The 25,639-nt window shown below is 48.8% G+C and overlaps 1 protein-coding gene across 1 annotated transcript in view; it reads left to right on the forward strand.

The window, feature by feature from the left end:
• Window positions 1-25,639, forward strand: part of GUSB (glucuronidase beta) — a 200,478-nt gene that overhangs the window by 122,353 nt on the left and 52,486 nt on the right. The window contains exons 9-10 of the mRNA XM_085649764.1: window positions 11,251-11,335; window positions 13,066-13,242. Coding sequence (XP_085505890.1) covers window positions 11,251-11,335; window positions 13,066-13,242 — 262 coding nt within the window. The remainder of the gene's footprint in view (window positions 1-11,250; window positions 11,336-13,065; window positions 13,243-25,639) is intronic.

Raw genomic sequence — 25,639 nt, forward strand, 5'->3', positions numbered from 1 at the left:
TGCAACATCAGGCCAAGTTTAAGTCAGAAAAAGATTACACTTGTAAACTGTACTATGTGGACAAGGTATCTAATACTACTATGAGACTTACTGTGAAGTAATAACATGACTAAGAAGTCAAGCATTTCGCTCTGCTGTCATAAAGTGATCAGCAAAAGCTTTAAATGAAATTTAGTTTTTAACCTCTTCTATGCCCATGACGAGATAATCTCGTCATGGAGCGCGGTTGCGCTGTGCCCATGACGAGACTATCTCGTCATGGACCTCGCCCGCTAATACAATGCCCGGCACAGGAGGGGGAAAGGGCGGGGCACTGAAGGGGTTAAGGTACACAGCACCCTCCCGTTGCCCACCCCAGCCTTACCTCTGTAATCAAAACAAAAGCCAACTCCAAGCAATTTGAGGATGGTGTGTGCGCCTGACCCACTGACTGTACTGCACTAAGTTATTTTTTTGCAGTTTTATATTGCGCAGACTTCACCCGAAGGTATTGGAGCGCTTTTAATGAGCAGTAGTTACAGTGGACAAGGACACATACATTTTTTTCTCAGACACTGGGAGATAAAGTGATTTGCCCGTAAACAAAGGATGTTGAGCCGACGCCGAGACTGTATCCAATAATAAAGTGAACAATTCAAACATCACAGGGCATTATGTATCACACTCAGAGGCACTCAAATAAGGACAGTGACATCGATAACATGGAAGCACTAACAGCAACATTACAACTGACCATGTTATTCGTGATGAAATATGTGAGGTCATAAGCAGGGCGTACGTTATAGTTATCTCCGGTAACTATAACTGCTGAACTTCTATAGTTTTGTGCATGTATAATATCAGCCTAACTATAACGTCCCTGTAACCTTTGATTCTCTCAGTGAATTCTAAGTTTTTTTAATTCTATTTCCTAACTCTTACGTCCCAGTAGCCTTTGTTTTTTTCCAGTGAATATCTAAGGTTTTTTAATGTTATTTCCGAACTAGAACGTTCCTGTAACCTTTGCTTTTTTTAGTGAATTTCTGCATTTTTGTAATTTTTTCTTTACAACTGTAACCTGTGACATTAGCGGATGGGTGAGTGGTTGGCTGGAGTTGGCCTAACGGCTAGGGCGGTCGACCTAGAATCTGGGGAACCGGGTTCACGTCTCTGCAATGACGCTGAACATCCTGTGATTCTGGGTAAATCACTTAATCTCCTCGTGCCTAACAAAAATGAAGGTGTCCTCATGTAGCGCAACTGGTGGTATGTAAAGCGCTCTGATAGCCGAAACCAGGTCAAGTTTGCGCTATATAAAACTCCATAAATACAAAAAGTGGGTGTGAGTGTCTATATGAGTGTTTGAGTGGGTGTGTGATTGGCTGTGTGGATCTCTGAGTGGGTTTGTAGTCGTTTTGTGGGTGTGTGATTGTGAGTGACTATTAATGATTGTAAATGGATATGTGAGTGGCTAAATCGGTCTGTGAGTGGGTTTACGACTGGTTTTGTGAGTGTGTGAGTGGCTATGGGTTTGTGAGTGATCTTATGAGTGTATTCGTGGGTGTCTTGAGTACTTGTTTGTGGAGCTTGCAACTTGATTTGTGCATTTGTTTACTTACAGTAATTTAAATAGAGGACCATATAGTCTTAATGGGGAAAGCTTTATAACTATTTGTTCGGATGAATGGTGGCCCCAACAGCTGGGAACAGCTCCCGTACCCAAACAATGTGTAAGAAACCTAGGGCTAAAACTTGATCTGACATTAACAATGAAAGATCATATTGCTGCCACGACCAGTTCTTGCTACTACAGTCTGCGTCTCTTGCGCAAGATCCTTCCCTATCTGCCCTGTCGTAGAACTTTGGTTCAGGCCATGGTGATTAGCAGATTGGATTTCGGGAACGCTCTGCTGGCCGAAGTAGGAGAGACCTTGCTTGCTAAACTACAGGTGATTCAGAACACTGCGGCAAGAAAGATTCTGAATCGCCCAGCAGGCTCCTCCTCTGGCCCTCTGTTGAGAGAGTTGCACTGGCTACCAGGGAGGAAGCGATCATATTTTAAAATCTGTTGTCTTACTTACAATGCCTTGAAAGGCAAAGGTCCCTGCTATCTGCAAAAGAAACTTACAAAACACATACCCTGTCGAAATCTTAGATCCAGTACACTAGCTCTCCTACAGGTGCCCTGAATACGTCTTAGTCGTACAGGGGGCAGAGCTTTTTCGTACCTTGCTTCAAGATACTGGAATAAATTACCTATTGCTCTGCTTGAAATTTCCACCTAGAGTACATTTAGGAAACAACTAAAAGCTTACCTGTTTTAATTTTGTATGGTCTGATTTTCCAGTTTCAGGTTTGTCTCTAAGCAGCGCCGAGATGCCCCCGGGTGAGTCATGCGCTATAAAAGTAGAACTAACATAACATAACATGGCACCAGGAGATAATTAGGTGGGTGTGTGAGTGCCTCTGTGGGTCTGTGAGTGGGTGTGAGAGTCTCTGAGTGGGTATGAGAGTGTCTGTGTGAGTTCCTGAGTGGGTCTGTCGGTGGGTGCGGGTCTGTTAGTGGCTATGAGAGGGCCTTTGTGGGTCTGTCAGTGGGTGTGTGAGTGAGTGTCCAAGTGGGTCTATCAGTGGGTGTGAGAGTGTCCAAGTAGGTCTGTGAGTGAGTGTGCCTGTGTGGGTCTGTCAGTGGATTTATTAGTGCCTGCATGGATATGTGAGTGGACATGAGTGCCTGTGTGGCTCTCTTAATGGGTCTGTGACTGCCTGTGTGATTCTGTGAGTGGGTGTGTGTGTGTCTCAATGGGTCTGTAAGTGGGTGTGTGGGTGTCTGAGTGGGTCTGTGAGTGGGTGTATGACAGTGAGTGGGTCTCTGAGGGGGTGTATAACTGTCGTCTGTCTTGGTCTGTTAATGGGTGTGTGAGAGAATTTGGTGGTATGAGAGTTTCTGGTTTGCTCTGTGAGTGGGTGTGTGAGTGGATGAATGGGTCTGTGAATGGGTGTATGAGAACCTGCATGGGTCTGTGAGGATGTGCGAGTAGATGGGTGGGTCTGTGAATAGGTGTGAGTGTCTCTGTGGGTCTGTAAGTCTGTGTAAGTGGATGCATGAGTCTGTGAGTGGGTGTGTGTGTACCGCCATAGGTCAGTTCAGTACCTGTGTTGCTGTTTTAACAGGTTTGTCAGTGCCAGCATGGATTCCCGAGTGGTTGTATGAGTGCCTGTGTGACTGTCAGTGGGTTTGAAGGTGCCTGTGTGGTTCCACCAGAGGGTATGAGAGTACACGTGTGGGTCTGTGAGTGAGTCTTTGAGTGATGAAGTGGGTCTGTAAGTTGTTGTGGGAGTACCTGCATGGGTCTGTGTCAGGAGCGAGTTCCTCAGGAGCAGTACCCTCCAATGCCTACCTTCTGCCAGCACTGATTCTGTGAATATATATACCAGAGGATCAGAGTGGCCAGACGGGGTAAGGGTTTTGGGGAGGGTACTGCGGGAAGGGAGACCTGGAATAGTGATAACCTGTATTAGTACTGTGCTGAAGGCCAAGACTTATCACAATGTACACAAGTTAACAGATTTCTGAATTGTTCTTACCTGTGTGGGAATCAATAAAATATTATCTTATTCAATCCAGTTTCTCAGACATTTGTGTCAAGTTCTAGCAGTATGATATATTCATTGTTGAGTCTCTTAATAATCTTTCATATAGTCTGAGTTAAAAGGCACTGCAGGTAGTTATGAAAATACTTTCAATGATGCGCAACCACATATCCATCATGAAGAACTAAGCACACATATCCATGTCTTTTGAAAGAATGGATTTACAATGTCTCGTATTTTTCACTAAGGAATTAACTCTTGAACAGTTCACAATTCTTTCAAAGGTTTTTTGCTTGCCCCCGATTTTTGATGATCAACAATCAATTCTCAATGCTTCTATATACTTAGTCCTGTTAGTCATAAGATGTTCCTTATTACTGCTCAAATACGCAAGCATAGGCTTTTAAATCCACTAGCATGCGTGGGAAATTAGGAAATGGCTTACTACGATTCAGGTGGCAGGAACCGGAACCGAAAACAAGGCAAGAACAAAGAGCCGGACATCTTCCAGAAGGTTTGTCAATCACGAGCGCTCGTCACCAGGCTGGGCTCATTTATATACTCTGCTGTCACACCCAAGATGGGGGCTATAAGATAAAAACTCTCGCTGGGCTACGTGATTGTTCTCCGTGCTGGCACTAGAAGGATAACCACAATATTTAATACATAGAAAGGAGGAGTGCGAGCATACTGCGTGTCTGCAGCTCTTCCTTGGTGGAGTTCTATGGCTGCATCAATATGTGTTCCATAGGTGTTCCACGATGTTTCTCTATAACATGTATCAGGGAACAGACATGGAAGGATTAAGATGCAAGATGTTTTTGCACAATTAGAGGACAAAGCATGATAGCAGTATGCAAAATATACATTATGCATAAGCACATGTGCTCCCAACATCATGATAATAGTCTCATACAGAGTGTACAGGTGCGTGGGTGTGTAGATGGTAGTCTGCACGTAGAATGGGCAGATCAGTCATGACATCACACCCCCCCCCCCCCACAAGGCCCAGGACAAGGGCAGTCAAGGTATGGGATGCGAGTCATGAAACTGACGAAGAAGACGAGGGGCATGGATGGACTGTATTGGTTCCCAAGAGTCTTCCTCAGGACCATAGCCTTTTCAGGTAATCAGATACTATAACTTTCATTTACGTTGTTGCACGCTATTAATTGGTTGATTTTCGTATTCGAGGTGATCCCCTACCATAACCGGTGGTGGGTGGAACCGTGCCTTCACCGATGCAGGCTTTAACAAGGAAGCATGAAACACAGGATGCATTTTCATGGACATTGGTAGGTTTAATCGCACTGTAACAGGTTGATAACATCTTTGATTGGGAAAGGTCCGATGAACCTGGGTTGAAATTTGTGAAGATGTTTAAAGCGCAAATTCTTTGTGGAGAGCCACACTTTATCTCCTATGTGAAAAGGAGGTGCAGGTTGCCGTCGTCTGTCTGCAAATGTTTTTGTACTTTGCTGCAGCTTTTTGTACATTGTTTTTTAGTTTCAATGCTACTGTGGACATACATTGTAGTAATTGAGAGAGAGAAGGTATGTTTTGTTCGGTATGTGGCATTAGAAAAGGCAAATGTTGTGGGTGATATCCACAATTAGCATAGAATGATGACATTTGCATGGATGAGTGATTTAAATTGTTATAGGCAAACTCTGCTTCCCAGAGTAGAGTTACCCATGACTCTGGAGTGTCGGACACCTAACATCTCAGGTATTGTTTCAAATCCTGGTTAACTATCTTCGTCTATACATCCGTTTCTGGATGGAAACTAGTGGACAAATGACTTTGGATGTGCAAGGCAGAACACCAGGCCTTCCAGAATTTGGATGTACATTGTGTGCCTCTATCCGATGCAATGTTTTTTGGAATGCCATGGAGACGAATAACATGAGTGAATAACAATGAAACCAATTCAGCAGCTGTTAGTGTACCAGTACATGCTATGAAATGCGCTGATCTACTAATACCAAAATGGCATATTTCCCTTGATCTTTTGGAAGAGAGGTAATGAGATCCAAATATGTTCCCAAACTCAATGAGGAGTGGGGAGTGGCTGTAACAACCCTTGTTTCTTTTGTGTATCTTACTTTGCTCGATTACAAGTATCACAGTCATGACATATTGTATAGTATCCTGTCTCCAATTTACCCCACCAGACGTGTCTGCTGATTAACTGTAGAGTGCAAGTTTGTCTGGGATGACCAGCCATAGGGTAATCATGGCACCATTGTAGGACTTGTTTTTGTAACGGTTTGGATGGCACATATAGGTTTTTCCCCTGCAATGGTAACCCATCTTTCAGATATCTGGTCTTGTCCTGTTCTTACCATGATTTTATTCTCTTGACAAACAAATTTTTCTTTATTTTGTGTAAGATATTCGCTGTGATTGTGACTTCTATGACTTGTGTTGTAGGTATCATGAATACAGCTCTTTTTTTCCGATTGTATTGATGAGGAACTTTGTCTAGAAAGTTCATTGGCTTTGTAATTTCACTGCCCGGCTGATATGTGACGGTGTAATCAAACTTGGCAAGGAATAATGTACAGCGAAGTTGCCGTGGAGTTAAAGCCCGGGCACATCGTAAAAACTGTAGATTATGGTGATTTGTGAAGACTGTAATATGGTGTTTAGCTCCAAATAAGTAGTGACACCATTCTTTGAATGCTAGACGGATTGCATGAGTTTTTTCTCTGCATTAGTGTAATTAGTTTCTGCTGGAACCATTTTATTTTATAGCTATGCTGCTGGATGCAGTTGGCCAGTATGACATCCCTTTGAGAGAGAACTGCTCTGATTGCGTTATCAGAAGCGTCTGCTTCTACTACAAAAGGTTATGTCGTGTCAGGATGTCACAGCACAGGAGTGGTAGTAAATGCTTCTTTTTAGGATTGGAAAGCTTTATCGGTCTCGGGAGTCCACTGGAAGATGATGCCTTTACGTAGCAATTTGGTTAAAGAAGCGACTTTTGCAGAAAAATTGTCTATAAATCTACGGTAAAAGTTTGCAAATCCTAAAAAAACATTGGGTGTCTTTTACCGTGTGAGGGGGTGGCCATTCTTTGAAGGCTTGGACTTTGCTTTCAGCCATAGTAATCCATTGGGGAGTGAGGATAAAACCCAGGAATTCTACTATAGTGACGTGGAACTCATACTTGGTAAGTTTGCAAAACACCTCATGTTGTTGCAGGGTGGTCAGAATAGTACGCACATGTTGTACATGTTCTTCTGGTGAGGAAGAAAGAATCTGTATATTGCTGAGATATGCAATTATAAAACTATCCAAATACTCCTGTAGTACATCATTAACAAAGAACTGGAACACTGCAGGGGCGTTGCAAAGACCAAAGGGTATTAAAATAACCCATAACGTGTTCGAAACATAGTTTTCCATTCATCACCAGATCAGACACGTACCAAATGGTATGAGCTGCAAAGATCGAGCTTGGTGTAAATTTGAGCTGTTTGTACCTGCTCAAGGAGGACCGGGATGAGTGGTAACGGGTATTAGTTTTTTATAGTGATGTTCTTTAGTGCTCAATGGTAAATGCATAGTCTTAATTCACCATTTGCCTTTGGCGTAAAGAAAAGTGGTGAAACTGCTGGGGATTTCGATGGTCTGAGCGAGTTCATCAGGAGCAGTACCCTCCAATGCCCACCTTCTGGCAGCACGACTGTGAATATATACACCAAAGGATCGGAGTGGCTGTATATTGGGAAGTGTTTTGGGGAGGGTACTGCGGGGAGAGAGACCTGGAATAGCGAGAACCTGTATTAGTACTATGCTGAAGTCCCAGACTAATTACAATGTACACAAGTTAACAGATTTCTGAATTGTCCATACCTGTGTGGGAATCAATACAGTATTATCTTATTCAATTCAGTTTCTCAGACATTTGTGTCAAGTTCTAGCATTATGATATATTCCTTGTTGAGTCTCTTAATAGTCTCTCATATAGTCTGAGTTAAAAGGCACTGCAGATAGTTATGAAAGTACTCTCAATGATAATCAATCACATATCCATGATGAAGAACTAAGCACACATCTCCATGTCTTTTGGAAGAATCGATTTATAATGTCCCGTACTTTTCACTAAGTAATTAACTCTTGAACAGTTCACAATTCTTTCACAGTTCACAATTACTTGCTCCCGTTTTTTGTATTATCAATGCTTCTATATACTTAGTCCTGTTAGTCATAAGATTGTCCTTATTACTGCTCAAATAAGATAGCATAGTATTTCAAATCCGCTAGTATGCACAGGAAATGAGGAAATGTCAGACTGCGATTCAGGCGGCAGGAACCAAGGCAAGCACAAAGAGCCGGACATCTTCCAGAAGGTTCGTCAATGGGCGGGGTTCATTTATATACTCTGCTGCCACACCCAAGTTGGCAGCCGCAAGATAACTCTTGCAGGGCTGCACAATCATTTTCCGTCCTAGCCCTAGAAGGATAACCACAATATTTAATACATTGAAAGGAAGAGTGCGCACATACTGCATGTCTGCAGCTCTTCATTGGTGGAGTTCTATGGCTGCATTAATATAAGTGTTCCATAGGTGTTCCATGGCGTTTCTCTATAACATGTATCAGGGAACAGACATGGAAGGATTAAGATGCACGATGTTTTTGCACAATCAGAGGACAAAGAATTATAACAGTACGCAACATATACATTATGCATAAGTGCATGTGCTTCCAACATAATGATAATAGTCTCATACAGAGCGTACAGGTGCGTAGATGGCAGTCTGCACGAGGAATGGGCCGATCAGTCATGACATCCTGTGACTGGGTCTGTGAGTGCCTGCTTTGGTCTGTGAATGTGTGTGTGTGTGTTTGTGTGTCTCTGTGTGTGTGTGTGTGTGTGTCTCTGGGTGTGTCTGGCTGCGTGGGTCTGTGAGCGAGTGTGAGACTGACTGTGTGGGTATGTGTGTGGCTTGGTGGGAGTCAGAGTGCGTTTGTGGGTCTCTCAGTAGGTGTGCGAGTGCCTAAGTCTGTCTATGAATGGGCATGTGACTGCCTGTGTGGGTCTGTGAATGGGTGTGTTAGTGCCTTCGTGGGTCTGTGAGTGCCTGCATGTCTTTGCGAGTAGATGTGTGAGTGCTTGCATTGGTCTGTGGGTGGGTGCGTGACCCCCTGTCTGGGTCTGTAACTGGGTGTGAGAGGTGTCTGAGTGGATCTGAAAGTGTTTTTTTTTCTTGTTCAAAGTGCATCAAGATTTTCAGATCCATCGCAGATTTACACGGGGCCTGTGCTGAGACCCCTAGGTGATCCTTGGATTCCCTAAATGGCAAAAAGATACCATTTCATACCCATCATAGGTCTCTCTGACACTCCTCTAACACCCCCATGGGGTCAAGGTACCTCTACCCTGACACCTTTAATAATTTTGAAGATACATTTTAAGAACCCAGGTCCAATCCCGGATACTTAAAATGACGGCTGCACCCTCGTGGTCAGATAGTGGTCAGCCAATTACAGCTTTGCTGGTGGCATGTGACTTCTTGGATCCTCCGTGGGTGATCCACTAAGGATCCATGTCCCTAGATATACCATTTTGTTTTTCCCTTAACTCTGCAACTACTGAACTGATTTACACCAAATCACAAAAAGAGCTCTTTCGGGAACAAGAACTACCTCTCTGCCAAATTTGGTGTAATTCCGTCCAGCAGTTTGGGCTGCAGTCGTATTCAAAATCCCTATGGGAGATTGCACAGAAAACCCACATTTTTTTACCCCTCCTTATTCTCTCTCCCCACTTGATGGATCACTTCAAAACCATCTATGCAGAAGATTCGTAAAACTGTGCGGAAGTTATAAGAAAGTCAAAAATCTAAGTACTAACTATAACTACTTACTGGCGACTGCCAGTAGGTAATATATGTGTGTGTTTAAAAAAACTAAAATCAATTAATCAATTCACAAAATTTGTATTTACTAAATTAATTATCAATTAATAAATAATTATTAGTCAATTAATAATAAACTTCCCACTCGCTACCCCTACAAAAAGAGCAGCCTGCACCTAAAAATTTACAAAAAAATACTCAATTCCATGACTAACAAATTTAAAATAAATGTATCAATTAACAATTACCAATTAATTGGTTATTATTTAACTTCACACCCTATACCTCTACAAACCTAGCATTCCGCAACTAAAATATAAGTAAAATAAATCAGTATTCCATATTTACGTAATGAAAAGAAATCCATTCAATAATTATTTAACAACTAATAGCTGTTAATTAACATCCCATCCTACAAACAGCAGCCCGTAACTAAAATATACATAAAATAAATGAATATTCCATAAATTACATAATTAAAAGTAAATTAAATAATTAACAATCAATAATTAACTATTCCTGAATTGACTTGCCACTCTATACCCCAGCAAACCTAACAACCCGCTAATAACATATAACAACATAGATGTTGAGAAGGCCTTCGATTCACTTTTATGCGACTTTCTACTGGAGATAGTGTACAGAATAGATGTAGGAGACCATCTGCTATGCTTAGTGTTTGTATAGTGCCATGGATTCACCCTTTCTATACTTGATACCAATAGTGGTGGAAAGTACACCATGTTTAGAAGTCACAGATGACAAACAGCTCTATGTTAAAAATCCAGAGGTTGGTCTTTCCCTAATTACCCCTATAAATCCAGAGGTTAGCTTATCCTCAATTATTTACACCATTATCAGATTGGGCCAGTTTTCGTGAGTTCATGCGCGTTTGGGAAAGTCCAGGATAATCCTTCTCACATCCTCCACCAGACACCCAAAGCTAGAATTCCCATTGCTCTGGCGAGTGAACAGGGATTGTGAAGTTATGATTCTATAGAACTGATATCCTATTGTCAACAAACACCTTACTGTTGCTTATCTATACGAATGGTAAGGCCTGTATCAAGTTTTTTACATTTATGTATTTTAGTTTTTTTTTTAAAAGTGCTATGTGTAGCTTCTAGGCTACTTCAGAGTGCTATTTTTTTTTTATAAATTCACTGAAACCAAGAAAGTAAAAGGGATGGAGTCTGCTATGATGGCCGTACGTCTTGTCCAATGTTCTCCTGTCGTGACCCAAGTCTGTGCAGTTCTCCATTGAAGGAAAGCCAGTTAATTTCCACTCTCAAAAGGTTCCTGAATCACATGAGATTGGGTTTAGATCTCAGGTTGTAGTTGAGGACACATTCTTCTCTTCACCATTCTTGCTCCTTGAGTTCCCCGGGATCTGCCTCCAATTTTCTTTCTCTTGAAGGTCCATGTTTGATCAGATGAGCAGACTTCGAATGAAGGTTTCTTAAAGGTGCGTAAGAAGTTATTTTTCAAACGTCTTAACTATTTCCGTTCAACCCTGAGAACAGGTAAAATGTCAATCTATTAACGATGGAAGGCCCTAAACCTGGTGTTGCAGTTAAGTAACTTTTTGTTTCGGAATATAACCATACAGTCTTCTCGTTTGCTTTGTAGCCCTTCTTGGTTAATCTTGGTGATGTGCATTTATTACTCAACAGGTCTGTAACTGCTCATACAAAGGCTAGCGAACCTGGCAGACGTGTCTTTTGTATCAAGCACAAATTAATCGCGTGACACGGATGAAAGCTGTTTTTCATACGTGGTTTTTTTTCTCATTTGTATTTTACAATAGAACTGTGATCGCTCATACTAAGGCCTTGGATCCCACCAGACCAGTAACCTATGTGACTGCCTCAAATTATGCACGTGACAAAGGTGTAAGTATTTTTCATACATACAAATAAATTAGTTTTTTCTTGTGTTACATTGCTTAATGGGCATGTGATTGCTTGTATATAATTGAGTGGCCGCAGCAGATCAGCTGGGAAAGGCTTAAACACTTTTGTGGCTCTTTTTCGCTTGTGGTTATTTTTATGGAAATAGTAGCTTTAAATCATGGAAATGAAGTGAAACCACCTGTGCTGGTGATGTTCGAGGAGTTGTATGGAACTTTAACAAACGCTTGTTTGTACTACGTTTCCAGCGTCTATTCGTGAGAACCTCATCCTTGTATTCTGGTTCGTTTCACCCAGGTCATCCCCTGGTGGAGTGGCCCTGAATGAATGCAGGATAGAGTACCCCAGGATGGAAAATAGGTCCAGGAGGTAGACGAATGTAGCCATAGAAGGTGTACGACATCAATAACCAAATAAAAGAGAAAATCAGAAGACCAAAAAGAAGCATGACCCAGACACAAACAACTCTTACTGCATACTGGGAATGCTGAACCAACTTAACTGCTGAAGAGAGGAGAGGTCTGCGTGGCAGATTGCAGCAGCCAAAGAAGGGCCAAACAAAGCAGATCCCTCAGGCAGTGCCCCATATATGATACAAAGATATGTTCAATAGCAAGTAGGTAAGAAAGGTATGGAAAATACAGGTTAGCAAAAGAATGCACAGAACGTTGTCCTATGCAAGTAGTTTGCTGAAGAAGTACTTTACATGTGCAAAAAGCCTTTGACCATCAGGCACAAAGTCTAACTTTGAGGAGGTGAATTGCAAGTGCCGGTGAATTGGCCTGGTCTCAAGATGACCGCTTGGCCATATGAAGGTCAGTGGGCTTGACCTCACTATGGTAATCATATCATGTTGTATGCATGATATGATTACCATAGATCTTATAATTTGATGTGTGCCCCAACCATTTATGGTCAGAGACACAGGATCTCCTGATGGACAGCTCTAGGGGCATCTGGTGTGGACGTGGCCCGGCTGTCCGCACTGCCACTTATCAGTCACCCTGTGCCTCTTGTCAGCTGTGTAGTGGCTCCCCATGGTTTAGTCAGAGGAGGAGCCATGTTCACAGAATCATGCGCCTTAAAAAGGAAGAGATATTGCTGCAGTGAGCATCTTCCTAGGTCCCCAGGAAGGGCCCTCAGAGTCCAGATAGATTCTCCACTGCCAACTACTCCCATGCTCTGGCGCAGGTGTAGTCTGACTCCTCAGTGTTCTGGTAAGTTGCGTCCCAGGCCTGCAGTACCATCTCACTGACCGTACCAGTTCTTGGGTGAGGTAGGAAGTGGCATCAAAGCCCCTTACTCATTCTCCTCAATAGGACATTTCCAGAATCCTGAGGGGGTTGGTAGCTTTTAGTTGCTGTTATTTTGATGCCGGTTGCCCTTGTTTGGCCAACAGGTGATGCAGCAAATACATTCTTGCACTAGAGAATTTGCCAGATATGGCTCCTCTCAGATTGTTTTCTACATTGTAGTAAATTGCACTGTAGTCAGCCTGCTACAACAAGTCGACAATTTTGCGTGTGCTCTTTTCAAATCTCCTTTAAGCCGCCGTTCCATTTAGAGAAGGCTTTCAGACCCTTCCTGTCTCATGTAAGCCAGCAATACCGCTCTTCCCTCAACATGGCTCCCTACTGACAATTAGGGCGTCTGTCCTCTTTTTTGGCAAACTGCTGCAGTACCAACATGTGCATTTCTTTGTTGTTTTGCAGGCTCCCTTTGTGGACGTGGTGTGCGTGAATAGTTACTTCTCCTGGTATCATGACCCCGGTCACCTGGAAGTAATTCAACTGCAGGTTGATGCCGAGTTCGAGAACTGGTACAACATGTACCAGAAACCTATAATCCAGAGTGAATATGGAGCAGACACCATTCCGGGGTTCCACAGTGTGAGTAGGATCTTGGTGTTTTTGTAGGGGAGAATGTGCAGGGAGTGTTTCACTGACCCTTGTCGAGGAGACATGGAAACGGTGGGTCTCCATAAACAATCTGTAGTGCATTTTTGGATCTAAATGTTTAATTTGTCTCTGATTGGGAATCCTGTAATATGCAGATGATATGAATTTACACTTGTTGCAAGAATGAAATCCAAGACTGCCTGGGGTGTGTGAAATGGGCAGAGTGCCTGGATGCTCTTATATGCCAAGAATGGCCATGTTTTTAGGCTCAGTTGTTCCTATGTACATTTCAGTGTTTACATTACTTTGCCTTAAACAGTTACAATAATGTGGCTGTTAAGGTGCTCTGGCCTTCATGTACCCCTTGGCATCTGCCTCCAGCGTGGGAGAAACTAGAACACCTTGTCAAGGCAAGGAGGCCTTTGAAGAAATATCTTAGTAAAACTTGTTTTGTACATATAGTTTAATTACAGTTTGCTAGTTCAGCCACGCTCTTCCAAGTGCTGATGGTAAAGGGAAAAAATGTGCCCGCTTACAATGAAAATATACTTTGGTCTACATTACACTCATAATTCTGCCACTGCACTACCCCAAGTCAGCAAATTCAGAAATAGTCGAGCCGGGGGACTGGCTTGGCTTCAAAGTAAATTAGGCTATATTTGCCACGAGAAAATATGATAGTCTTCTTTAAAAAGAAAAATAGTGGGTTTTTTGGGGGGATGTCTCACTTAACTGCATACATATTTCAGTGCACTAAGTGACATTTATTGAATATAATATTGTTTTAAACTTAAAAGATTCAAGAATACCCCAGTGCCCTGACGACATAAACAATAGTTACCCAAGAATTGTCAGTTTTTCAGGTGTGCTGTATATTTGGCCCACAATGTTATTAAATGTGAAGCAAGATTATTTTATAGTAACAAAGCAGTTTACTTCAAATTAACCATAGGCAAGCAAGGTTTTTCTATAGCGCAGATCCTGACCGTAATTCTTTCAGTGAGTTCTCAAATTTGTTGGTTAAGGAAATTGATATACAGTTAATTAAAGCTTTTTGTCTTCGCCTCTTAGAGGTATAGCAGGAGGCGCTGCAAAACGGGACACTACCACCATCTATGCGCAAAACTGTCTTCATCACACTGCTTAAGCCGGGCAAAGACCCCTCATCGTGCGACTCATACCGACCACTCTCTCTGATAAATATAGATAACAAAATATTTGCCAAACTATTGGTCAACAGATTGCAACCACTACTCCCTCTCATCGTGAGACTGGACCAGTCTGGTTTCATACCAGGCCGCTCCACTTCCCATTATCTACGAACAATTTTTACACTATTTGTTGGACCCGGCCTCGTGGCGTGGTCCTTAACCCCCCTGGACTGTGGCCGTTCCCCGCCCCGGCCTTCACGGGCCACCCGTCTGAACTGCTCCAAGGCCCTTCACCTGGAACTGCACGTGGTCGCATGCTCCTCATGGCTCCGCCATCTTGTTGGCATCTACGTCACCCCGTACACCAGCCGGCGCGACCCCGCTCAACCCGGCCTCGACCCCAGCGAAGCCCCGACCTCGAGGCACCACGGACTGGCCAGGGGGTGCCGCAGGAACCATTCATCGCCCCCGGCGGAGGATGGTATCGTTGGGACCCCCAACTGTCCTCCCCTCTCGAGGTGTGATCGCCCTGCAAACTCCCATGGGCCTGGCGCCTCTCCTGCTGGGCGTCTGGCCACCTCCACCCGGCCACTCCGCCCCCTCGGGCGCAAGGGTCCGGACATCAAAGGGCTCCAGACCTATATCTGGGGCGACCCCACCACAGCTCGGCAGTTGTATCCCGGAGTCGAGAGCCCTGCTGATCGAATCGCGGCTGACCCTACGGAGAAGAACTCTTGTCGGAACCATCACGAGCCCTGCTGACTGCGTCGCGGCTCCCTCTTGTGAACCTTTCCTGAACCACCTGGAACATCGGAGCCCTGCAGACGCCGTCGCGGCCCCACCTCGCTGAGACCTTCCTCGGAGCCCTGCTGACGACGTCGCGGCTCGAGCTGAGCAGAAACCATCTTGAGAGCCCTGCTGATTGAATCGCGGCTCTCCACGAACTGTACGCCAGAGCCCTGCTGACGCCGTCGCGGCTCGACCCCTCCGAGATCGGAGGTCCTCCAGCTTGAGGATAAGAACTGGGCCCCAGGTACCCTCGTACCACATTCCTGCCAAAGACTGTCCCGCTACCCCTACCCTTCCAAAGAGACCTTGAGACTTTTGGTGGATCCCTCGATCCCTTCGTGTAAATATTGAACTCGTAACCTTTTATTGATGATAAAGAATTGCTTGTCTTGAGACAACCTCCTTGAGTCCGGTGTGGTGGTGTTACTGTGCTAGTACGTGATAGGAGAAGGATCTCTCAGGAGACTTCTCGGCAGCGCTCGGCTACTTCGTGCAGTGCGAGGGCCCCCCTTGGTGGTCTCACCGACTCCTCGGGGTCCGCCTTCCAACATTTGGTGGCCAGCGACGGGATCCGAGCCGAACGCAGTACGTACCAGCCAGTACCCACTAGCTACCCATCCAAACGAATAGCATCATGAGCAGCCAGGAAAACAACGCGACAATGGAGTTCCAGCCCGAACGGCTGGAAGAATATACGCACAAAGAATTAAAACAGTTCTGCAGAGACAAAGGCATTGCAACCACCAGCCTCGGTACCAAGGAAGAGATGCAGAAAGCTCTGAGGACATGGCTGGAGGCCAGGGCAGGCCCCTCCCAGGAAGAAGGGCCCTTGCCCCTGACGGAGACCACAGCAACCGCACTGACCCCGGCAACCGGAGGACGAAAGAGCCTAGAAACCGGCCTCTCCGAAGAAGAGATACGAGAGCGGGAAAAGGTCCGGAGCCACGAGCTAGAGCTCGCCCGACTGCGACTGGACGGCGAACTCCAGCTGGCAGAAAAGAAACTGGCCCTCGAGCAGCTACGCCTTCAAGAAGAGATAGAAGAGAAGAGACGACACCGGGAGTTGGAAGAAAAGAAGCTCACCCTTGAGCACGAGCGCAGCCTCAAGGAGCTCGAGATCAAGGCCAAGAACGGAGGGACCAACACCCCCAGTACGAGAGACACTCTACCGCCTGCCGAGGCCAAAGTACATATCCCGAAGGAGGTCGTCAAGGAGTATTACAAAAATGACGATATCCAACAATGGTTCAAGGCCTATGAGGTGGCCATGACCTCCCATCGAGTGCCCCGAAAAGACTGGGGCGCAGGCCTGTGGGGGCGATTCCTGAGTGAAGGGCGGGACACGCTGCTCCAGCTACCGGAGGAAGTGATGACCTCCTACGATCACATGAAGGAGGCCCTGCTCACCCGCTACGGGCTAACAGCGGAGATGTACCGCCAGCGGTTCCGAGACTGCAAGAAAATCCCGGGTACCACATGGGTGGAATATGTGGACTTTTTTAGTCGGGCCCTAGAAGGGTGGATCAAAGGCAGCAAAGTAACCACCTACGGGCAGCTGGTCGACCTCATCGTGTGGGAACATCTTTCCAACAATTGCTTCGTGGAGCTGAGACAGCACCTCCTCGACAGCAAAATGACCGACCCGCGGAAACTGGCCGTCGAGGTCGATCGATGGGTCAACTCCCGGGTCCCCCGGAGCTCAATGGGGGAGTACCAGAGGAACCCCAACGGACCCCCACGCCAGCGCGGTGGGGGGGGAGGGCCGAACAGGAACCGAGACCCTCCCGCTGGGGCCCCCAGGAGCCCCCCTCGAGGGCCACCGCAGCCACATCTCTCCCCGAGCCTAGCGCGAAGGGTGGGCCCGGCCCGACCCGGACCACGGCCACCAGTGACCTGCTATGGCTGCCAACAAACCGGACACTTTGCCAGCGACCCGGCCTGCCCTCTGAACCGAAGAAACGGGGCCGGCGGGCCCCCGCCCCGGCAGCTGACAGCCGCCGCCTTGGGGGGAGGAGAAGAGGAAGAAGAGGCCCTCGACCGAGAAAACACTGAGTGGGAGCCGGCAGCCATGTCCCTGGTCTGCCTGGGTAGCCGGGAGATGGTACCCTGCACCCCCATCCCAACCAACACCCAGAAGTACCGGCAGCAGGTCACGGTCAACGGACAACGGGCCGAAGCCCTTCGCGACACCGGCGCCAGTATCACCGCTGTCCGCTGCCACCTGGTGACCCCTGAACAGATTCTACCGAATGTGCTGTGCCCTGTCCGGACGGCCGACAACAGTGAAAGCCTATGCCAGATGGCCCTGGTCCCCTTCGAGTGGGGAGGGGTGACGGGCCTGCTGAAGGTGACAGTGCGCGACGACGCCCCGGTCGACTGCCTCCTGGGGAACGACTTGGAGAGTTCCCCCTGGGCGCAAGTAGAACGACGAGAGCACCTCCGAATGTTGGGACTGGCTGATTGGGCCTGCGCCATCACCCGGTCCATGACCGCCCAGGCCCCCCGCTCATCCTCGACCTCCGGGACCGCCCGACCCGAGGGGCTCACACCCCCTCCCGCCAGCAGCGAGGAGGAGGCGGACACCGACCCTGGGTCCAGCGAATCCTCCCCCGAAGAGATGACTTCTCCGAGCGCCCTACCAGAGCTGACGCAATGGCAACACGAAGGGGGCCCCACCCGAGAGCAGTTCCAGCAAGAGCAACAGTCCTGTCCCTCTCTCGAAGGGGTCCGGCAGCAGGCGACCGCGCAAGCCAACGGTGACCAGACCGGCACCCACTGGATCTACTGGGCCGAGGGCCTGTTGTACAGTGAACAGAAAGTAGCAGAACTCGGGGCCAGCCGCGTGTTGGTGGTCCCCCTCCGCTTCCGGGAGTTTCTTCTCAACCTGGCCCATGATGTGCCCCTCGCCGGACACTTGGGGCAAGACAAAACGTACAGTCGTCTGGTGACCCACTTCTACTGGCCCCGGATGCGGAGAGATGTGGACAACCACTGCCGGTCCTGCTAGACCTGCCAAGCCAGCGGAAAGACGGGGGGTCGGGTCAAGGCCCCCCTCCAGCCCTTTCCCGCCGTCAGCACCCCGTTTGAACGGGTCGGAATCGACATTGTGGGACCCCTGGACCCCCAAACCGCCCTGGGCCACCGCTTCATCCTGGTCCTCGTGGACCACGCCACCAGGTACCCGGAGGCGGTCCCGCTCAGAACCATAACGGCCCCTGTGGTAGGCCGGGCCTTGATGGGGATCTTCTCCCGAGTGGGATTCCCCAGCGAAGTGGTGAGCGACCGCGGCACGAACTTTATCTCCAGGTACATGCGGTCCCTGTGGCAACAGTGCGGGGTCACATACAAGTTCACGACCCCATATCACCCTCAGGGGAACGGACTGGTTGAGCGATTCAAGCGAACATTGAAAGGGATGATCCAGGGCCTGGAAGAACCACTCAGGCGGAAATGGGATGTCCTGCTGCCCTGCCTCCTGTTCGCCTATCGGGAGGTCCCGCAGAAGTCCCTGGGGTTCAGCCCGTTTGAGCTATTGTATGGACACCCGGTCCGCGGACCGCTCAGTCTGGTCAAGGAGGGCTGGGAGATGAAGCCCCGAGGCGCCCCTCCTGACGTCTACCGATACCTCCTGACCCTCCGAAACCAGACCCGCAAGTTCCGAGCCCTCGCCGAAGCCAACCTCGAGGCCAGCCAGGAGGACATGAAGCGGTGGTACGATCGCAACACTTCTACTGTAGAATTCGAGCCAGGTCAGAAAGTATGGGTCATGGCCCCGGTCGAACCCGGCGCCCTCCAGGACAAGTGGACCGGGCCCTTCAAGGTGGTGGAGAAGAAAAGTCCCGTCACCTACTTGGTCGATCTGGAGTCCCCCCGGAACCCCCTCCGGGTCCTACATGCTAACAGGCTAAAACCCCACTTCGCCCGGACCGAACTGAGCCTGCTGCTGGCGACCGACGAGGGGGGCGAGGACGACTCCGAGCCCCTGCCCGACCTCTTGCAAGCCGACATTCACGATGGATCGATCGAAGGGGTCCAACTCGCCTCGTCCCTGACCCCGGAACAGCGCAACGACTGCCAGCGATTACTGCGGGACTACGCAGCCCTCTTCTCTCTCACCCCGGGGGTGACCCACTGGTGCGTCCACGACGTCGACACCGGGGAGAACCCCCCCATACGACACAGAGCCTACCGGGTGCCTGACCGAGTGCGGGCCTGCATCCAGGCCGAAGTAGCGAAGATGCTGGCCCTGGGGGTCATCGAGCCTTCCGACAGCCCGTGGGCCAGCCCTGTCGTCCTGGTGCCCAAGGCCGCAGCTCCCGGCCACCCCCCGGAGTTGCGATTCTGCGTGGACTACCGAGCCCTGAATGTAGTAACCAAGACGGACGCACACCCGATACCCCGGGCCGACGAACTCATCGACCGCCTAGGGGCCGCTCGCTACCTGAGCACGCTGGACCTCACCGCCGGGTACTGGCAAATCCAGCTCACCCCCGGCGCCCAAGAAAGATCCGCCTTTTCGACTCCGGATGGGCATTACCACTTTCGGGTGATGCCCTTCGGAATGAAGAACGCCCCGGCCACCTTCCAGCGACTGGTGAACAAAGTTTTGGCCGGGCTTGAGGCCTTCAGCGCGGCCTACTTAGATGACATTGCCGTGTACAGCAACCACTGGGCCGAGCACCTCCTCCACCTAAAGGCCGTCCTGGCCGCCCTCCAGCGGGCCGGGCTCACAATCAAGGCCAGCAAATGCCAAATCGGCCACGGATCCGTGACCTACCTGGGCCATCAAGTGGGGAGCGGGCAGGTGGCCCCCCTCCAAGCAAAGATAGATGCCATCCAGACCTGGGAACCCCCCACTACCCAGACCGCTGTCCGGGCCTTCCTGGGCCTCACCGGATACTACCGACGGTTTATCCGGGACTATGGGAGCATTGTCGGCCCCCTCACAGAGTTAACGTCCAAAAAGCAGCCCAAGAAGGTACACTGGACACCCCGCTGCCAAACAGCCTTCGACACCCTCAAAACGGCCATGTGTACTGCTCCGGTGCTGCAGGCCCCGGACTACCAGAAGGAGTTCGTGGTACAGACGGACGCCTCCGAGTATGGGATCGGGGCCGTTCTCTCCCAAACTGACGAAAAGGGGCTCGACCGACCAGTGGCCTTCATCAGCCGGCGACTACTGCCCCGGGAGCAACGCTGGAGCACTATTGAGCGCGAGGCCTTCGCTGTGGTGTGGGCCCTCAAGAAGCTCCGGCCCTACCTCTTTGGCACCCACTTCCGGGTCCAGACCGACCACCGGCCCTTGCAATGGTTAATGCGAATGCGGGGCGAGAACCCCAAACTGCTGCGATGGTCCATCTCGCTCCAAGGGATGGACTTTGACGTCGAACACCGGCCCGGCAATGACCACGCCAACGCCGACGGCCTGTCCCGCTTCTTCCGCCTTGACGAGGAGAATCCCCAAGGAGATGGGTGACTCTCCATGCCTTCGGCTGGGGGGGACGCCTGTTGGACCCGGCCTCGTGGCGTGGTCCTTAACCCCCCTGGACTGTGGCCGTTCCCCGCCCCGGCCTTCACGGGCCACCCGTCTGAACTGCTCCAAGGCCCTTCACCTGGAACTGCACGTGGTCGCATGCTCCTCATGGCTCCGCCATCTTGTTGGCATCTACGTCACCCCGTACACCAGCCGGCGCGACCCCGCTCAACCCGGCCTCGACCCCAGCGAAGCCCCGACCTCGAGGCACCACGGACTGGCCAGGGGGTGCCGCAGGAACCATTCATCGCCCCCGGCGGAGGACGGTATCGTTGGGACCCCCAACTGTCCTCCCCTCTCGAGGTGTGATCGCCCTGCAAACTCCCATGGGCCTGGCGCCTCTCCTGCTGGGCGTCTGGCCACCTCCACCCGGCCACTCCGCCCCCTCGGGCGCAAGGGTCCGGACATCAAAGGGCTCCAGACCTATATCTGGGGCGACCCCACCACAGCTCGGCAGTTGTATCCCGGAGTCGAGAGCCCTGCTGATCGAATCGCGGCTGACCCTACGGAGAAGAACTCTTGTCGGAACCATCACGAGCCCTGCTGACTGCGTCGCGGCTCCCTCTTGTGAACCTTTCCTGAACCACCTGGAACATCGGAGCCCTGCAGACGCCGTCGCGGCCCCACCTCGCTGAGACCTTCCTCGGAGCCCTGCTGACGACGTCGCGGCTCGAGCTGAGCAGAAACCATCTTGAGAGCCCTGCTGATTGAATCGCGGCTCTCCACGAACTGTACGCCAGAGCCCTGCTGACGCCGTCGCGGCTCGACCCCTCCGAGATCGGAGGTCCTCCAGCTTGAGGATAAGAACTGGGCCCCAGGTACCCTCGTACCACATTCCTGCCAAAGACTGTCCCGCTACCCCTACCCTTCCAAAGAGACCTTGAGACTTTTGGTGGATCCCTCGATCCCTTCGTGTAAATATTGAACTCGTAACCTTTTATTGATGATAAAGAATTGCTTGTCTTGAGACAACCTCCTTGAGTCCGGTGTGGTGGTGTTACTGTGCTAGTACGTGATAGGAGAAGGATCTCTCAGGAGACTTCTCGGCAGCGCTCGGCTACTTCGTGCAGTGCGAGGGCCCCCCTTGGTGGTCTCACCGACTCCTCGGGGTCCGCCTTCCAACACTATTGCACTATTTCGCCCCGCATGTCTCAGCGATTGCCGCATTATTAGATGCCACCAAGGCATTTGATTCCCTAGAATGTAAATTCCTCTTCATACTCCTAACTCGGCTGGGACTGAGTCCTACCTTTATACAGCAAATTAAACTACTCTACCCACCGCCAGAATCAAAGTAAATGGGCTAGTATCCGATCCCATCATGATCTCACGGGGCACGCGTCAGGGCTGCCTACTATCTCCCTTATTGTTCGCCATCGCCACAGAGCGGCTTGTGGCCAGACTGAGGCAACACCATGCTGATCTGGGGATAGGATTCACTACTAGAGGCCTGATTATATCAATGTATGCAGATGACCTCACCCTCTACATTATAGACCCTGCTGTTAATTTCGCACCCGTCACCGGAGAACTTGTGCGTTATGGCAGCATCTCAGGGATCCACATTAACTGGTCAGAGTCTACTATTCTCCCACTAACGACAGGAACTCTTGCCTTCGAATCTGAATATCCGATAGCCTGTCTGACTTAGTAGAGATGTTCAGCAAAAAACTGGAAGGCCAATTATGGCAGGGCGATGACATGAGTAGAGGACAGAGTCCAAAGATGTAAAACTCTGCCCTTGTCCCTTACGGGTCACATTGCCATCACTAAAATGATAACTCTCCCTAAATTGCTGTACTTATTCGTAAGCATACCCATTCCAATAACTGTGCAATTCTTTAAGCGCCTCAAATCTAGTATGATTGAGCTTGTATGGGCAGGAAAACAATGCAGGGTATCCTGCGAACTACTTATTCTGCCGCTAGAACAAGGGAGTCTTGGGGCTCCGGATTTCATACTATATGCATACAGCGCTCATGCCCAATTCTTGCAGTTCTGGCAACATCCAACGCCATTTCAACCACACGTTGCCATTGAAACAGGTAGGGTTGTACCTCTACCCCTGAATACGGCGCTATACCAGAACTATAAACGCCCCAGGCACGAAATAGACACTACAGAAACTCTATGTTGGGCTTGGGGCGGTCTCTGCAAAAGGGCGAACTTAGAAGTTATATACGCACCACCCGTACCACTAGCCAATAACCCACTAATTCCCCAGTTGATGGAGAGAGGCACACAGGTGCGTGCACACCATAATGACATTGTCACATTTAATGATCTGTACCCAAGCGGCCAATTCCTCTCATTACAGCAAATGTGCAGCTCACCGCAGCATTCGCCATTAGACATGCTACTATACTTCCGGATACGGGCAGCATGTCGCTCAAGACACGGTACGTTCCACGCCGCCCCGTCGCCACTGCTGGCGCTAGAGCACATACAGTGACATCGGCCCGTAAGTTAGTCACGCACATCTATACCATCACTAACGAGCAATGGGCCTTCGGCTGTAGCCAACTAGAGCAGCTTTCCCCGAACTATCGCCTCAGGCTAATACATTTACAATACCCACACCGCCTACACCGTAACCCGATACAATTACACCGCATGGGCGTCCAGCCCGACACAAACTGCTGACGCTGCATGATCGCACAGGCAACCTTCCTACATCTGGCCTGGGAGTGCCGACCCATAGCTGGCTTTTGGGCGGAAGTGTTCAAACGCATACAGGACATAACCGAACAGGAATTGCCGAGGACTCCCCTGTTGGCACTGCTGGGATATGTATAGAACACCCCTACTGCCAGGCTACGACTCGCGGCACTTCTACTCTTGTTGGCAAAAAGGCGAGCGGCCATGCACTGGGGTAAAACAACGTTCCCATCCATAAAAGCCTCGGTGACAGATATTACATATTGTTGAGATCAACTAACCTGCTACTGGGAGCTCTTACCGGCCCGATCTCGACCTAAAGACATTTGGACCCCATTTACAAGCTGGCTCCGATCCACAGATGGGGGATGTATCATAGGAGAATCCAGGTAAACATAGTACGCCCTGGTCTGTTGATACTAAGTGTTCACTCATGAACAGACTGGACGCCTACCCCTGGAAATGGTTATGATATACTGTATGGGACTCAGAACTCTTGTGTGTGCATAGTAAAGCCTATGTAATGCTTTACGTGATGAATATTATGTGGAACACTGGGTCTTGTGATGTCACCTGTGTCGAGAGTACGCCCAAGCAATTGCGGTAATGTTTATGTTGTATGTTTGTAACTGCAAAACTCAATAAACAAAAATTAAAGCCTTGGATCACACAACTTGATCAAGTGTGGAAGCTGGGATTTGAGCTCAGTTTTCATGGTTGCACATTGTGCAGTAAAGTCATTCTATGGACACATCTTCGTCTCCTCTGTTTAACAACACAGATCAATGCTTTGGGTTCAATGAATTCCTTAATTAGAATCACTGCATGGAATTCAATAAATAGAATTATCACACCTGAACTAAAACTGACATGATACATACATATGGGTAAGTCATAAGATTTAGGTGTGCTTTTCTGTTTCAAATGTTTCCACTGTAACTAAAGATCAAACACAGTGACAGAACATGCCTGTCTGAAACCTCGCTGCATATTGCATGCGTCTCTCTGAAAAGCTGTAACCCGAGGATCAGTTCCTGGGGGGGGGGACTCCAAAGCCTCTTGGTTTTGCAAAGTATTTAATTACGGGTATTTGGCGTGTCATGAGTGAGGTCAAATGTGAGGTCATAAGCAGTGCATGACGGAGGTGCAAGTTACAGTTCCCTAAACTAGAACTGGTAAATTTCAAAGTGTTTTTAAACGCTAGTTCTTATCTCATTTCAAGACCATGGACGTCAATTAGGGGTTGCCAGGGGTCGTAACTGCGACCCCCGAAGCCACGCGTTGCGACCCCTGCCACTTTGCTTACAACCCTTGCGGTCGGCGCTGCCGCGCCTCAGCAGTGTCAGCATCATCAAGGCCAGTGTTCCGTCTGTCGGAGCTCCCCATCGTATGTTTGTGCCCAGTTGTCTTCTGTGCGTATGTGTATACCATTCTACGCACGCGTACTATGTATTTTGTCATTCAACATGTATTTCTAATCTCCCCGCGGGGCTTCACTGTATTTTGATTGGTCACAGGGCCGTCAATCTGCAGTGGCGCGAATCACTTCCAATGACGACCTTGGAAGCTCCAGTGGTGCGAAGCACTACCAATGACAGCCCTGTAATAAAAAATGATTGCCCTGCCCCATCGCTACCCGCCCACCTTCCAGAAGTCTTTGCCACCAGTAGTCGTGCCCCTGCGGACATCATGCCCATTGTTTTACATAAATCATGTTCAAATATAAAGCGCATGTTCCAGTATTTCCAAGGTGAGTTTCCATCCACATTTGTTTAGGTGGAGATATTCAGTTGTAGAGCGGTTGTTTATCTCGTTACCGTAGTTTCTTTAGCTTAATGAGCTGTGCCAGCTGCCCTTATTACTGAGCTATATTGAGGTTTGACAGGCACCTAACACACCCTGTGGAAAGATAGAGCGATTTCTAACGTAGATTTTTACCATGGATCATATGTTATTCATTGAGATCCATGCCATGCCTGATAGAATTCTGCATGGCTCCTGCTGAGAAGCTCGCACAATGTTGTTTGTATCTATTTTTTCAATTGTTTCAGTCGCGGACTGACGCACACCGGGCACTATGGAAAATGGGCAGTCTATGCGTGGGTTGCAGTGCTTCAGTATGTGAGTGAAGTTGGAAGAGGGTGCGGCGTAACTGTCAGAGCTGCCGACTTTGGAGCTGGAGAACCAGGTTTGAGTCTTAGCCTCAGCTCAACATCCTGTGATTCAGGGCAAATAATGTAATCTCCCCGTGCCTATC

Source organism: Triturus cristatus, chromosome 3_2, assembly GCF_964204655.1.
Source record: "Triturus cristatus chromosome 3_2, aTriCri1.1, whole genome shotgun sequence".
In the NCBI taxonomy this organism is placed as follows: domain Eukaryota; kingdom Metazoa; phylum Chordata; class Amphibia; order Caudata; family Salamandridae; genus Triturus; species Triturus cristatus.